This window comes from Sus scrofa, chromosome 6, assembly GCF_000003025.6.
Source record: "Sus scrofa isolate TJ Tabasco breed Duroc chromosome 6, Sscrofa11.1, whole genome shotgun sequence".
Lineage (NCBI taxonomy): Eukaryota > Metazoa > Chordata > Mammalia > Artiodactyla > Suidae > Sus > Sus scrofa.
Window position 1 is genome coordinate 75693258 of NC_010448.4, and position 16882 is coordinate 75710139.

Sequence of the window (16882 nt, forward strand, 5' to 3'; positions counted from 1 at the left end):
CTGAGTGAGGCCAGGAATTGAACCTGCATCTGCATGGATGCTATTCAGATTTGTTCCTGCTGAGCCACAACAGAAACTCCTAGAGACTACCCTTAAAGAGTCATCTTGGGGTTTACCCATGCTTGTCATAAAGTGGGCCTTAGCTTGCAGAATGTCAGGGGCAGATGCAAAGCCCAGGCTCGAAGACGTTTGCTTTGAGACTAGCTAGAGAAGAGAGGACCTTTGCTTTCTCAGAGATCAGGGCTGAACTGGAGCTCGGCTGGCCAGGAAGGTGAGGCATAGGTGTAAAATCAGATTTCTCACATCAGCCAGGCTTGAGGCAAAGCTGCGGAGCTGAGCTTTCTGGGTGGACATGTCCTTTTTCTTTTCTTTTTTTGGGCCATGGAGGCTTGATGTGGAATCTCAGTTCCCAGATCAGGGACTGAACCCCGACCGCAGTGGTGAAAGTGCTGAATCCTAACCACGAGACCACCAGGGAACTCCCAACATGTCCTTTTTCTGGTTGTCCAGCTAGGAAAGAGAGTCCATGTGCTGTCTGTCATTTGGTGTCATGGCACTATATTTAGTTACCAATAACATTGCCGTCAGCCCCCTGAACCTGATGCCACTTGGGTGAGGATCCCGGATAAATCCCATTGGACAGGCAGAATTCATCCCTGGCTGCTCTTTTGTCTGGTGGGGGAACCCCACTTCCACAGGGTTTTGGCTATGCCAGAGATTGGATCAGAGCCCATCCGGAATCAAGGGGCTGAGATAATGGGGACCTCAACTCCTCTCACTTGGGATCCAAAGACATCTTACATTAAAATGCAGAATCAAGGGAGTTCCCACTATGGTGCAGTGGGATTGGTGGCATCTCTGCAGCACCAGGATGCAGGTTTGATTCCCTGCCCAGTACAGTGGGTTAAAGGATCCAGTGTTGTCAAGCTGCAACCATGGCTTGGATCTGATCCCTGGCCCGGGAACTACATATGCCTTGGGGCAGCCCCCAAAGGGGAGGAAAAAAAAAAGTAAAATCAAATTGTGGCCAAGGTAATGGTGAGGAGAAGGAGGCTGGAGGTGAGGGAATTACCTCTTCCCTTTCCATGAAGCTAGTGCAGGTTCTCAACCTCCCCTTGCTGAGATGGAGGCCAGTCCTGGTAACATGGTGGCCATGTTCAGGCAAGAGAACCTTCTAGAAGGGCAAAGCTCTGCTCACCAAGGCCAGAGAGAGCCAATGTCTATCTTATGTTTCTTTTTTTTGGTATTATAACAATCCACTTTTTTTGTTTTTTTTTTGGCTATACCTGTGGCATGCAGAAGTTCCCAGGCCAGGGATCAAATCCGAGCCACAGCAGTGACAATGCCAGATCCTTAATCTGCTGAGCAACCAGGGAACTCCTATACCAATCAAGTTTGATAGCCTTTGCAGTCAGACTAGGTGGACTCCGGAGATTTAAGGAAAAGTACCTGTTTCTATAATTGAGGCTCAACCTGATAGAGAAGATTCTGCAATTATGCCTCCCAATATGGTAGCGATTTGTGGTTATTGAACACTTAAAATGTGGGTAAGCTTAAGAGAGATGTGACGTAAGTATAGAGTATACATTAGCTTTCAAAAAAAAAAAAAAAAAAAGAGAGAATGGGAGTTCCTGTCATGGCTCAGTGGTTAATAAATCTGACTAGGAACCATGAGGTTGTGGATTCGATCCCTGGCCTCACTCAATGGGTTAAGGATCCGGTAGTGAGCTGTGGTGTAGGTTGCAGATGAGGCTCGTATCCCACATTGCTGTGGCTGTGGTGTAGGCCGGCAGCTACAGCTCCAATTAGACCCCTAGCTTGGGAACCTCCATATGCTGCAGGCGTGGCCCTAGAAAAGGCAAAAAGACCAAAAAAAAAAAAAAAAAGAGAGAGAGAATGAATAATATTTCAAAAATTTTGGTTACATGTTGAAATGCCAATAATTTGGATGTACTGGGATAAAGAAAACATATTATTAAGTTAAATTCACCTGCTTTTCACTTTTAAAAATGTGGCTACTAGGAAATTTAACATTATATATAAAGCTTGCATTGATTTTTCTCCTGGAAGGTGTTGTTTTAGAAGTCTCAGGGTGACTTTCAGCAATCTTGAGGTGAGTATCCAAGACGTGAAAACATTATCAGTATGGCCTGAACACATCAGCATCCCTTGGGGAGTCTCAGAAATAGGTGTGTCAGGAAACCCCCTTTGAAGATTGACTTGGGCCACATTAGGTGGGTATAAAAGAGAAGAATGACCTTAGAGAGCTGGGCCCATGGGTTCAATCCAGGGGTAAGAGAACTAGTGATTTTCATTTTCCAGTGGCCCTTGAAAGTGGCTGCATCAAAACATCCATCCAAAGAGCCAAGGAGGGGCTGAGGGGTAAAAAGCCCCCAGGTGCATCCCAAAGAGCTTGGAAGTGGCTTCTGGGCTCACCAACCAACTAGGTGGTTCTATTTTAGGACCTCAGGAGTTTTTGTTCTCAAAGATTCTGTAAGATTATGACTATGTTGTGTGGATTTTATACCATGGGTCAAATCATAAATACCCACATGTAACAATTCCATATTATGAGAACATGATATTACTCAAAGCAGTGGACAGCACTGGTGCCCTGTCCAGATCCTCTTCTGGTTCTGTGAGCCCAGCCACCAGCTCCTGTGACTCTGCTGCCAATAACTACAGCTGTGATCCCCTTTAGATGACTTCCCATGGGCTCTGGTGTCCCCTTGCCTGTTCAGAGAACTGAAGTCCCCATAGCTAATGGTGCGGGTGCACAAAACTCTGCCTCCAGATGGAAAAACTCGGAGCTGCCATTTAAATTCCAGAGCTCTGCAGTGACTAGGCTGAGGCTACACTTGAAACCACAATCTTGGCTTCTTCCCTTTCCTTGTCCTGCTCCCTTCACTCCCTTCCTGGTTTCTCCCAGAGGCGTTTACTTAATAAATCACTTGTTCCCAAAATGCTCACTTCTGGTTCTGCTTCTGCAGAGCCCCACCAGAAAAACAGTCAGATTTTATTATGGGTATTGGTCTTGACCTTGGTGGTGGCCATGTAACACACTTCCATGGAGTGTATGTGGGATTCCAAACCCTTGAGATACCCATGCTGAGAGCCCTGACCCTGTGCATGACCAGGAGGGCCTGCGCACATGGCCTCCCTCCCATCACACCATGTCCATGAAGCAGCCATGAACATCACATCAACAGCCACACAACTTCCTCTCTGACCATTTATTTTTATTGCTGTTTCATCAGGCTCTTCCCCAAACATCTTTTGATCTCCAGCATTGGCCTCTTGTCCAGAAAGCTGAAACTGTGCTCCGCTTTTTGCCATCTTCGTGACATCCCCTGCCCTCTTATACAAAATACTTCCCAATAACGATCGAAACAGGAACTTGGCTGAGTTTTGCAACACAGAAGTGTATTCCAGGCCTCCAGTTATAGAAAGGGGTGGGTGGGGCAGAGTGATGAGTACAGGGGGAGTTGGGGGGCATATCCACGCCAAGGGTAGTCACACAAGTGGGCAAGCAAGATGGGAATGGGTGCCTCAGTCCTGGAGGCTCCAGAACTATCAGGAATTACTTATTGATGGGGCGAGCCTTAGAAAAATCTATAAACACACACTGTCTCCACATGGGAAGCACTCACTTCCCCTTAGGGTAAACTAGAAAAAAAATGAAAGAAAGCCCAAACCACCATGTTAAGCAAACACACACACACGACAAACTCTTAATCCAGGTAAACACCTAGAAATAGGCACTTGGTGTCTTGAGCTCTGGGGTTGGAGAGATCTGGGGCTTTGGCTCCCAAAGGCAGGAGCCACTGTCCCCAAAGGGGGGAACAACAGCTTCTGATGGCTCTGGGGTCTGATATGTTGGGTGGTCTGGCCCAGCTGCATGGGAAGGACACCTGTTTAAAGAAGACCCACCCCTCTCATTTCACCAAGAGAGTGACTTGCTAGAAGCTCTGTGCCCTGTGCATTTCTTGAATAAAGCGAATTGACACTTCTAAAGAGCACAGCACTGAAAGAGCAAATGCTGGCCATTAAATGTGAGCATTGCAGGTTGGGGAATGACCAACTCTATGAGGCAAGGACCAGATGCTGTTTGCTACTAAGCGCTGTGTCCTCAGAGCCCACCACTGTGCCTGGTACTCAGTAGGCACACAAGATATGTTTGTTGAATGAATGACTAATCCAAGAAGAAAACCCATCCTCCAGGAATACAAATTTATAACTTTTTCATTGGTTGTAAATCAGTTCCTTTTTAACCCTCAAAGTGGAATTACAATTCACTTATTCTCCTAAATCAGCTGGCCCTACAGGAACTTTTTTTTTTTTTTTTTTTTTTTTAAGCTGAAACTGAGTCTTTTCAGTTGGAGCCAGGGAGTGAATCTGATTATGTCCAAATGAGGGCATCTTCAGCAAATGCACTGCACTGGTGAATTTTGGTGGGATGATCGAGCCATCTCGAAAGCCAGCAGCTAGCCCAGAACTGGCTGCTTGAGCTGGAGGCTAGGACAGAGTCCTTATGTGTTGAGTCTGACATTTGGAGTGGAGGGGGCGGATCTTCAATTGTGTCCTGGGAGAAGGTCTGAGCCTGGCTGGTGGGGAAGAAGACCTCCTCTAGCTGCCTGGAGAGACGGCATCAGAATAGGAAGTGGAGGCCATGGGAGGAGAGAGGTCTGGGACTGGCCAGAGAATGGAGAGCCCAGCAAGCGAAGCTGCCTAAGACTCACCCTGGAGCATCTTTACACACTAAACTCAGGCCACAAGGATGCTGGCGTGGGGACAAAGCGCCAAGCATCTGGGAGAGCCTGGATCCATGATGAGGATGATGAGGCATAGGGAGCCTCCTGAAAACAGACAAGGCTGCTCGGATAAAATATGCTTCCAGGGAAGCTTCTAAGCTCGACTATTGGACCCTCAGGGAAGGAGGAGGCTAGCCAACGGTGTCCACACAGCAGAGAGAAAGCCAAGGGGATTTGAGGGGGGCTGGTAAGGAATGAGTAATTGGGGGCGGCCACCTGGCCACTGCAAAGGAGGCAAATTTCAAAGGATGACAGCCACTCAAGGTACACCTGGGGTCCCAGAGTCCCTTTCCCTCCTGTTTACCTTGACCCTCAGGGCGCGGCTGCTGGGAGAACTGGTCACCCCAGAACCCCTTCCCTTCTCCCCCCATTCAATTTTGGGACAAGAGACTAAGGATTCTTTGGGGAAAGCTTTGGGTGTGTGGGGTTTTGTCTTGTTCTCTGTTTCACGTCAGGGCTATATGGATACTGGCCAAATGTCCAGCTATTTTCAGGAAGGACAGTGCAGTGTTGAGGCTCACTGGGGTGACTTCAGGGATGCTGAGGCCCTTTTGAGGGAGGGAAAGGCACAGATACCCCACTTCCTCCTACTTCCAGAAGGTCTCTCAGTGGGGGCCATGTCAGGAAGCTCTGGGGGTGCAAAGGGTGGGGAACTCAGAGAAGGAAGGGGGCACCCAGGCCCCCACAGTGTGAGCCCCAACAGTGGGTTTTGTCCTTTTGCAATGTAGGTGCCTGACTCAGCTTTGACCGCTTCCACTTCAAGGATGGTTATCTCGGGTATCTCGAGTAAACACACTGCCAGCCGCGCCACCAGATAAAGAGCCAGGCTGCCTCCCCCCACTGAGGCTCCTTTCTTTTAAGAAATCTTGGTGGATTTTGATAACTGACCATTCGGGCCATTTGTTTTTTTTTCTCTTCCCACGTTTTAAATTCCCGCTCTTATGTTTTAAATTCACCAACAGGCGTTCCCATCAGGGCTCAGCAGTGAACAAACCTGACTAGTATCTACAAGGACGTGGGTTAGATCCCTGGCCTCCATCAGTGGGTTAAGGTGATTCTACCTCTAGCCTGGGAACCTCCATATGCTACAGATGTGGCCCTAAAAAGACAAAAAAAAATTCACCAATAAAGAGTGAATCCCCAAACTCTAGGCCCCCACCCTTAAGCCCTCCCCAAAGCAGAACCCCAGTCCTGTGCATTTGCTCTCCCTCTCCCCACGACCTCACTGTGTGGCCCCAGGTGTGCCAGGTCCTGTAAGTCATAAACTTTCTCCCCCACCCCAAGTTTCCTGCTAGTTATTGCTGAAGGGTAGCTTGCAATCACAATAACCACAAGGGCTGGTCCAGCTACAACCTCGGTTGTTGATGGGCTGCGACCGGCACACGACAGCCCCCAGCAGGTCAGGGCACCATGTGCCACCACTTGAAGGGGAAGGGCTTCCTGCGGACGTTGGTGCCGCAGTGCACCTCGCCCAGAAACTTGTGGTAGGCGGAGATGTCGTCCACGAAGGTGCAGCAGAGGCCCAGGGGCTCCAGCAGGGAGCGCACGTGCGTCTCCAGGCAGCACACCTCCTCCACCTGGGGCCCGAAGGGCTTGGGGATGCCCAGGTCCTTGTCCAGCACGATCATGTTCACCTGCGGCGGGGGCGGGCCCACAGCTCCGTTTAGCGAGCACCTAGGGCACCGGGCCCGGTACTGAGCTCATGGAACCCTCCCGACAACCCCGTGAAGTAGGGATGTGATTATCCCTGTTTTACAGATGAGGAAACTGAGGCCCAGAGGGGGATAGGCAATGCAGACGTGCTGAGCGGCAAACCAGGCAGCCTGCTTGTGTATGGATGTGCATGCACGTGCATGTGTGTGTGGCGATATACGTACCCACCAGTGCGTGCACTGCACGCATGTGTGTGTGTCACCATGCATGTATGTGTGAATATATGTACCTGTGTGTATGTGTGTGTGTGTGTGTTCTACCTCTTTCTATCTCAGAGAAGACTCTCTTGTGTGATAACAAGAATCCCTCCTGTCCATGAGGCCCTTTTAAACTGACAAAGCACTTTCCTACCTGTTAAGATCAAGGATCCCCCAGGCTCCCAGTGGGGCAGCCAGGATGAGCATGTCACCCCAGGAGAGAATGAGGTTCCTGGGCTGGGTGTGAGGCCACACGGCAGCTCAGCCAGGACTGGCACCTGGGCCTTCTGGCTGCACAGCCTCAGCTCAGGGCTCCCTCCGAGGGATCTGGCTGCCCCGACTGGTCTGGATGAGGTTTGGGGTCCGGGATGCCTCACCATGTTTGGGAAGAAGGCTCTGGCCTGGCGGTTATCATCCATCTTGAACAGGGCAGGCAGGTCGATGATGTCCTGCTCCGTCAGCCCCAGCTCCTTCTTGAGGATGTCCCGGTTCCAGTCCAGGCAGCGCTGGGTGACGGGGAAGAAGGGAGGGCAGGCGAGGGAGGGGACTCTCCTGTCACCTTTGTCAACCTCTTCGTACCTGGACCCAGGGCCCCGGCACTCCAGGATGACGCCCTCCCCTCTCTCTGTGCCCCTCCCACCAGGGCTCAGTAAGAAAGAGAAGGAGAGAGAAGATCATGGAAGAAATACAACTAGAAAATCACAGAAATAATCCTAGCAAGTGCTTATTTACTGAGCACCTACTACATGCCAGGCTGTGCTAAGTGCTTGCTGTCCAGACTCCTCTCGCTGAATCCTCAGACTGCCCTGTGTGGTGAGGCGATGTTTTGTTTTTTTTTTTTTGGTATTTTTAGGGCCTCACCCACAGCATATGGAGGTTCCCAGGCTAGGGGTCGAATCGGAGCTGCAGCTGCAGGCCACAGCCACAGCCACAGCAAGGCCAGATCCGAGCCACGTCTGCAACCTACACCACAGCTTACGGCAATGCTGGATCCTTAACCCACTAGCAAGGCCAGGGATCAAAACTTTGCCCTCATGGATGCTGGTCGGATTCGTTTCTGCTGAGCCATGACGGGAACTCTGAGACGATGATTTTGATTAACTATAATAATAGCTGGAGTTCCCATCGTGGCTCAGTGGTTAACAAACCCGACTAGGATCCATGAGGATGCGGGTTCAATCCCTGGCCTCGCTTAGTGGGTTAAGGATCTGGTGTTGCCGTGGGCTGTGGTGTCGGTGGCAGATGCGGCTTGGATCCCACATTGCTGTGGCTGTGGGGTAGGCCAGCGGCTAGGGCTCCAACTGGACCCCTAGCCTGGGAATCTCCATATGCTGCGGGTGTGGCCCTAAAATAGCAAAAATAAATAAATAAATAAATAAAAATAATAGCTAATATGAAAACATCCCTAAGTGTATTGTTCTAAGCTTTGCATATAGTACTTACTTAAGCCTTTACCTCATGAGGTAGGCACTACTATTATCCCCTTATTAGAGAAGAGGGAACCCCAGACGTGGAGTCCTTAGAGAGTTGCCCAAAGCCCTAATGCCAAAAGTGAGGGGCCATGGTTTGACCTCAGGTGGATTTGATGCCAAAAAAATGACCAAGGAGGGGAATTATAATAAAGACAACTTTCAAATAGCCAGTGAGGCACTCTGTGAACTTCAGGAAACCTTGCAGATTTCTTCAGCCTCTACCCTCTCCCTCCTCTGAAACACAAGGTGTTGGATTAAATTGACCAGACCTCCCACCTCTGGTGAGAGCTAATTAGAGGAGTCTTGCCTCTACCTCTTTGCTCCAGTTGAGTGGGTCAAAGATAGACAGTAAACTAGGATTAAGGCAGTCAGTGTACAGAATTTCTCTGGCTACAGTTGTTGATTCACGGTTGGCACAATCAGAGTGAAATGCAAGGCTTTGATGATTGGGGGCATATAAGACCTCTCTCTTTGTGGATACTGTGCTGGGTGGATGTGAGACCTTGAACTGTTGCGGCTCTGCTCCTGCCATGAGGGCACCTGTAGAGCCCAAGAAATGCAGAGAAATGGAGCTGGAGCTTTGATCAACGTGTGCCTGAAATCCACACCATTGCTAGACTTTCCACTTACACAAACCAATCACGCTTTTTTGTTTAAATCAGTTTGAGTTTTGTTTTTGTTTTTTTAACTTGGTACTTTAAATACGCCTATGCAAATAAAGAAAGATCTAATTCAAGTAACTATGACCCTGTTGACTGGTTTCTATCTTTGGATACAGTCTCTGAGATTTAGGGGGATTCATCCATCGATAGAAAACTTCAGGCATCCCTGATCCCCTAAAGCCAATCAAAATTCAGGGTATATATTCATGTATACATTTTCTGGAGAGCAAGTCTGAAGTTCTCATCACATTTTAATGAATGAGTGTCCCCCAAATGTGGCGGGCTCTAGCCTTGGCTCTTTAGCACTGCCTGATCCGCCTTCCTCCCCAGGTCTCCTGTCTGCTTCTAGCCTCTTGCTGACCTGCACATTCCACCTTTGTCACCCCATTCAGCCTCCAGCTTTAGCATAGGAGTAAGGCAGGAAAGCTGGACCAAATGCTCTTTGATGCCCCTCTCACTGTCTTGTGCCGTGAACCCCTGGCTATTCCCCGAGGAAGCCCCAAGGATGTGAGAGGTGCCATTGGTCACAGCCTCGACCCTCCCATGGGCCCGCATCTTGCCCTCACCTGGAAATACTGGTTCTCCTGCACGAGGCTCTCATTGGACAGAATCTTGTTGATGGTGATTCGCTTGCTGCTCATCCCGCCCAGGCCTGTCGGGGGCAGAGGACAGAGGAGAGTCTAGCCTTCAATACCCAGCTTGGGTGCTCTCCTCTGCCAAGGCCCCCAGCTTCTGCGCTGTTAGGATGAGGGAGGTGGGCTGGGACTAGCTGGGGCACAGGAGGGCAACCCTGGTGGAAATGAAGCCCCTCTGTCTGGGAGGGCAGCACATATGCCTTTTCTGGCTTTGGCCAGGTCGCCTGGGCCAGGAAGGGGTGGCGGCTGCTGTGCTCTTTCTGGCCAGAGAGTGGGGTGCTCAAGTAGCTACTTGGGTCTCCCATCTGGAGCCTGCGTCTAAGGATGAGCAGTGGACCAGAGTAAGGCAGAAGCAGCAGGTCAAGAGGCATCACACTTCCAGTTTTCCAGACCTGCCTTGCACTTGGCCCCTGCCCTGGTCTGCCTCCTATCCCAGCATGACGGCTCACGTGGCTTCTGGCTTGATTAGTAATACCTACCGCTCATGGAGCACCTGCTATGTGGTCATCCAGATATTTTACGTAGATTAATTCAGTAATTCCCCCCCCAGTTCTGTAAGATAGCTGTTAGCATTAAAGATGGAGACATTGAAAAAAAAAAAAAAAAAGAGAAGAAACTGAGGCATAGAGAAGTCATGACTTATCGGTCTTAGAGCTAGCAGCAGTGCCTGTAAGCGGACAAAGCAGTCTGATTCCAGAGCCTAAGCTATTAACTGTTTTTTTTCCCCCTGACTGGTGCTGATCCCGGCCCTATAGTTTGTTAGTGGCAAAAAGATTGTTGCATCCTGTACTCGAGCTGTCTCCATGCCACCCTGTGGACCCATTTGTACAAAGACAATGGTTCCTGGAGTTCCCGTTGTGACTCAGTGGTAACGAATCCAATTAGTACCACGAGGATATGGGTTTGATCCCTGGCCTCGCTCAGTGGGTTAAGGTTCTGCTGCTGCCAGGAGCTGCAGTGTAGGTCAAAGACTTGAATCTGGGTGTTGCTGTGGCCATGGCTGTGGTATAAGCTGGCAGCTGCAGCTCCGATTCAACCCCTAACCTAGGAACTTCCACATGCAACAGGTACGGTTCTAAAAAGACACACACCCCACACAAAACCCCAAAATATGAAGATAATGGTTCCTATATCCTATGGGTAGTTTTGGGGGTTTAATATATATAAAAAAAAAAAGCCTCCAGAAAGTCAAGACTCATGCCTTCCAGTCTAAAACCTTTTTTCTCATTACATTTGGAATGGATAACCAAAGAGGTCCTACTGACAGCACAGGGAACTATATCCAGTCTCTTGGGATAGACCATGATGGAAGATAATATAAGAAAGGGAATGTATATACATGTATATGACTGGGTCACTCTGCTATACAGCAAAAATATGCAGAACATTGTAAATCAACTAAACTTTAATAAAAAATTAAAAAGAGTTCCCGTTGTGGCTCAGTGGTTAATGAACCATGAGGTTGCAGGTTAGATCCCTGGCCTCAGGGCTCAGTGGGTTAAGGATCTGGTGTTGCCGTGAGCTGTGGTGTAGGTTGCAGACGCGGCTCGGATCCCGCGTTGCTGTGGCTCTGGCGTAGGCCGGTGGCTACAGCTCCGATTCAACCCCTAGCCTGGGACCCTCCATATGCCGCGAGGGTGGCCCAAGAAATGGCAAAAAAAAAAAAAAAAAAAAAAAATTAAAAAAACAACACAAAAACATTTCCATCCACGAGGAATTAAAAAAGGACAGTGGTCTTAGCTGGTCCTGTCTGTCCTAGACACGAGTCACCATCATGTCCACTATGCCCTTGGACATGGAGGACAGCACTGTAAGAATCAGGCAGCCTTAGGGACTCAAACTCTTGGGAGTAGGTGGATTAGCGATGCCAACCTGAAATGTGACAAAAACTCATTTATGAGAAATACATAAATTGTGATGGCCTCTCGAACCTGGCTTACTGTCTCCACCTGCTCAGCCTTCCCTCTTTCCACGAGGAAGAGCAGAGCTCATCCCAGTCTGTCTGTTCCAATTAAGCAGGTGATCCCTCCCCCCGGGACTGACAGAGATGATGCCTGACTGTACATCCCACCTGTCAACTCCCGCTTTTCCCCCTGCCCCTCAGTGGTGTTATGTGTATTCTTCTCTCTCTCTCTTTCTAAAACCCTAGCTCCTTGAACGCAGCCTGGTGTCAGTCTTGAACCGCTTAACTCTCCCTGGGGTCTGGGGCCGTTATCTGAAATATACACTAGGTCCCAAAGAAGCACTAGGCACTGCTGTTGTTTTTGCTTTTTAGGGCCGCACGTGCGGCATATGGACGTTCCCGGTCTACACCACAGCCACAGGAAGATCCGAGCTGTGTCCGCGACTTATATCACAGCTTGCGGCAATGCTGGATCCTTAACCCACTGAGTGAAGCCAGGGATGGAACCCACATCCTCATGGATACTAGTCGGGTTCACTGCCGCTGAGCCACAATGGGAATTCTAGCACCAGGCACTATTGATGGTAATAAGGGGCAGTGGGCAGCTTGAGGGTCCCACTGACCGTAGCGAGGGTCACAGGAGGCCAGGGCTGCTTCCCCTCATGGTGACCTCACAGGCTTTGACTGGGCCAGACACCCAGGAAGTGGAGCTGGGGTTCCAGGACCAGTGCTCACCTCCCCCATCCTCCTGAGGGTCCTTCTGGGGGCTCAGCTCCCTGTTTCCTGCCAAGGTCCTGCGGGCACTCACCTTTGAACATGATGGCCTCCCCATGGCCCTCTTTCTGCTTCTCTCGGAAGAGCTTGTAGCAGGCCGAGGTGCTGGCCATGAGCATCCGGAATTTCTGCAGGAGATCACAGAGGGGCAGTGTCAGCAGAGGGCAGATGGGCAAGCAGCTCCTGCCTGAGGACCTGAGCTCTCCCTGCAGAGGGTCTCAAGCCTCCCCATGCCAGGGGGCAAAGGCCTCTGTGTCAGAGGAATACTTCTCACCCTTCCTGCTATAGAAATTCCTTCACGTTGGCAATGTCACTGAGGCAAAGCTCAAAGTCAAAGGTGACCGTGGCCAAAGAGGAAGAGCTTCTCGAAGTGGCTAAGGGGCCCGGCCATGTGCACCAAATTTCCAAGGTATGAAGTTGCAGCCATTTCTTTCACTTCCGAAAATGAAAGAACCTCTTTTCAGAGCCACAGGTCCACACCTCTCTCTAGAATATTACAGTACAATGCCACTAGCCCTTGTGGGATTACTGGACACTTGAACTGTGGCAAGTCTGAGTTGAGATGTGCTAAAAGTGAAATATACCCCAGATTTTGAAGATTTAGTATGAAAAAGAGCATGTAAAATCTCTCATTAATAATTTTTCTGCTGATTACATGTTGAAATGCTACTATTTTGGAATTACTGGGTTAAATATTTACTTGCCACAGCAACAACATACACACCAGCTTTAGCCTACTTCCTTCTTCCTCTATGCAGAGCACTCCCTCTAGATACGCCCTCTGCTGACAGGAGCTGGTAGTACAGGGGTTCTACATTATCTATTCACTCCAGTCTCAGGAGTCAGCTCACCTTTGTCCCTGGGATGGGAACGAAGGTCATGAATTCATCCACGTGGCCCACGGTCAGCCAATCCGAGTAGAGCTCCACGGGTGCCTGCACCTGCTGGGCCTGCAGGAAGTCCCTTACCACCTTAGTCATCCTCCGACCACCAGACCTGGGTGAGGGTGGGGAGGAGGCAGCTGTTCAGAAGTCGCCCACTGTGTCTGCCTCATCAGAGGGCCTGGAGGAGGAGTTCAGACTCTGGAACCCAGCCTGACCCGGCGTAGCATCAGCAGAAAAGTCACAGGAAGGAGCGTGCGTTGCAGAGACCCTGGCACTGGCAGAAAGGCGTTTGAGCTCAAAGAGAATGAAGGAGTTAGCTGAGGCTGTGGCCGTGCAAAAGGCACAGACCCCGGCCTTCAGCCCCTGACGGTGTCAGTGGGTATTAGGAAGCCAGATTCTGTGCTCAGGGATCCTTCCCGGGCTGCTGGTGAGGGCTTGGGCGCAGGCATGGTTCCAAAATCTGACCTAGCCTCTGTGTCTCTCTGCTGTTCTCCACTTCAGTCTTCAATCAGTTCAAGTGACACCTCTTCCAGGAAGCCCTTCCTGACTGTTACACTCCCAGAAGTCTTCACTCTCCTCATGACACTTAGAATGTAACCCAAGGTCTTCACCATGGCCAACAAATTCCTCTCTGATCTGGCCCCTTCCCGGCTCTCCTACATCATTTTCCTCCTGGTTCCATTTGCTTCAGCCACATGCTAGGCTTGTTACCATTTCAAGATGTTGCCCTTGCTCTTCCTTCTCTTTGGAAGGCTCTTTCCCTTTGATCTTCCCCTGGCTGCTTTCTTTTCATCATCCAAACCTCAATGCCAAAGTCACTTCCTTAAGGATATTGTGAGAAAAGGAATGTGTGTGTGTGTGTGTGTGTGTGTGTGTGTATGCTGTAGGCCTACACCACAGCTCACAGCAATGCCGGATCCTTAATCCATTGAGCGAGGCCAGGGGTCGAACCTGTGTCCTCATGGTTACTAGTTGGGTTTGTTGCCACTGAGCCACAATGGGAACTCTCCGTGTTTCTTTCCTACACTGCCCCCACTCCTAATTGAACATTCCCTGAGAGCTGGGACTTTGCTTTGCTCACTGCTGTCTCCCCTGAGCCTAAAAAAATGTCTGGCACAGGGAAGGCCCTCAATAGATATTTGTTTCTAAGAAGCCCTCCCTGAACTCCCCAAGGGATTTAGGGACCCCCTCCTTGGGCTCCCCTGGCTCCCATCATTCTTTCTGTCACTATATGCAACCCCTCCCCCCATCTCATGCCTGTGACCTTCACCATCTCCTAGAAGGTGGGAGCTGGGCTTCCTGTTTGGAACCCCTGTGCCTAACACTGGGCTTAGCCTGGCTGGTGCTTGGGAAATACCTGCTGAAAAGAAGAGCGACTCCTGAATGGAGGGAGAAGGAGGGCAGCATGGACATATGGTCACTGCCTATGCCAGCGGCCTCTACCCAGAAGGTAGAGCATCCCATGTGGCTCCAAAGGACTTGGTGCCCAAATTCTGGCTGACCCCACTTGTGCAGGTTCCTGGCAGCCCTTCTGTGAAGTGAGGACCCAAGGTATTTACTTTCTCCCCAGCGACTACCCTAAGGAAGAATCTGAGAGTCTGCCTTTCATTGATGGTGGGTCACCTGGGGAGGGAGTAAAGGTATTGCGGACAGGCCAGGGAGCCAGGGACTCAGGCTGTGGGGCAGGGCCATGTCTTTTCATGTGTCTTTTGTGTAGGGACTTCCTGAGGAGTTGTTGGCGGGCTCCTATGCAGGCTCCTTTAGTATTCCTTCTCTGAGCTCCATCCCTTTTCCACCTGGTGTGTGTGTGTGTGCGCCTGTGCGCGTGCTTTCTAGGGCTGCACCTGTGGCATATAGAAGTTCCCAGGCAAGGGGTCGAACTGGAGCTGTAGCTGCTGGCTTACACCACAGCCACAGCAACGCCAGATCCTCAACCCACTGGGCGAGGCCAGGGATCGAACCCGCAACTCATGGATCCTAGTCGGGTTCGTTAACCACTGAGCCACGAAGGGAACTCCCCTTCCACACCTGCTTGATCATCTCATTATATACCCTCCATTTTGGGAAGTGGGTTATTTATTTAGTTTTCTATGAGGTCTTAATTCATACTAAGATGCAAAGGCTGACTTGGTTTTATTTTCAAGAGCATCTGAGAGTCCTGGGAGAGGTTAATTCTCCCAGCCAATCCCTCCAGGTATGAGCAATGAGAGCCGCTCCTAAAGAGAAAGAGTAACCCTCCCCCTGCTGCCCCAGAAGCCCCCCTCCCCCTGCCCCCACTTCTCTTACAGAGGAAAGCTGCTCCCGATGAGGATCCGGCCCAGGGGATATGTCTTGCCGTTCACAGTCACTGGGGGACTGACCTCCAGGTTCCCAAAGGAATCAAGGCTGGTGACAGGCTCAAAAAGGGGCTCCCGGGTCACGTAGCCAAAATCTGGGCCCTGGGCAGACGGCACACACTCATCATTAGTCTCTTGGGGCCAGAAGCCCTTAGCCCCAACCCAGCCACCCTCTGCTGGCCACTTTTCACCACCACGGGTCTGGCACTGAGGGCACATAGCTTCGGGGAGGGGTGTTGCACATGCTCTTCTCACTCCCACTGAAGAGCAGGGCGCTGGCATGGGAGGCTGAGCTTGTGAGCACGAGTGTTTGCTATGAGTGTGAGTATGAACATGAATGTGAGAGTGTCTGTGTGTGTGTGCACATCTGGGTCTCTGCATGTGCCTTTGTTTCCCAAACACAGACACATATTAGTGATCTCAAGACTGGTCCTTGTTTTATGCTTCTGATGTCCCTGCTCATCTCAGTTTCGCTGAGCCTCAGTTTTCCCATCTGTGAAAGAGGTATCAGATTAGGTGATCTGAGGCAGGTGGTGGGAGATTGTATTACTCTTCCTAGAGACTTGCCACCCTCTTCCCAGGAAGAGGATTTTGCATCCCAAGCCATTGCAGGGTGGCTTCTGGTATCTCCCTGTGGAGGGAGTATACTTTCCTGCCCAGTGTCAGAATTGGTCATGTGACTTGCTTTGGCCAATGAAACGTGGGCAGAAGTAATATAGGCCAGTTCAGAGCAGAAGCCATAAGATCTACAGTGTATGCCCGTCAACTCTCTTTCTTTCTTCTTGTGCTAGGAGAATGGCATTTCCCAGACTGGGGTTGTTCCTGCAGCCTGGGCTTTAGAATGAGGTAGGCATGAGGAAACAGAGCTGCAGAGAGGCAACCAGCAGTTAACATCAAGTATGAGCAAGAAACAGTCCTTTGCTGTTGTCAGCTATTGAGATATGGGGGCTGTTTGTTACTGCAGCTTCATCTCGTGAAAGCTGACCGATACATGCAGGAAGGGCAGATATATAACATACATACCACCCCAGCCTATTCCCAAACAACCATATTTGTTCACCAAGCCCAGACATAGCTTAGAATCCTTCTTAGCACAGAGCTCCAACAGACTGGAGTTTCATAATATATCCCCTGAGACCCCTGAATTTTAAGTTTCCTTTCATGATTTTTTTAGTAAAGTTGGGATCTTGCATGGGAGCTTGTCCTGGGGCTGGAAACAAGTTCGCCTGAAAAAAACCCTTGCTAATAAAAACCAGAGAGCGAGCATCTGTGGCTTATCCTGGCCCAGCTGAGAAGCTCAAGGGACAGCTGTGCCCAGTGGGGTGGATGGGGGCAGCTTAGCACATTCTCGCCTGGGAGCCCCAGATGGCAGGGTGCCACCTGCCAGAGGCTGGGGCAGCTGGGGCTTTATGACCTCACACAGGCGGGCAGGCATGCAGCACAAAGCTGGGCTTGGCCCAGGCCTCCAGGAACAATACAGCCTGGGGTCTTGGTA

At 50.3% G+C, this 16882-nt stretch overlaps 1 protein-coding gene across 2 annotated transcripts in view; it reads right to left on the reverse strand.

Annotated features, from left to right (window-relative positions):
• PADI2 (peptidyl arginine deiminase 2) overlaps window positions 3219-16882 on the reverse strand; it is a 59502-nt gene continuing 45838 nt past the window's right edge. For both annotated transcript variants that reach the window (XM_003356166.4, XM_021095425.1), the window contains 6 exons: window positions 15338-15489; window positions 13019-13163; window positions 12202-12295; window positions 9422-9507; window positions 7099-7227; window positions 3219-6445 (listed from right to left, as the gene is read on the reverse strand). In XM_003356166.4, the coding sequence (XP_003356214.1) occupies window positions 6212-6445; window positions 7099-7227; window positions 9422-9507; window positions 12202-12295; window positions 13019-13163; window positions 15338-15489 (840 nt within the window). In that variant the 3' untranslated portion in view covers window positions 3219-6211. The remainder of the gene's footprint in view (window positions 6446-7098; window positions 7228-9421; window positions 9508-12201; window positions 12296-13018; window positions 13164-15337; window positions 15490-16882) is intronic.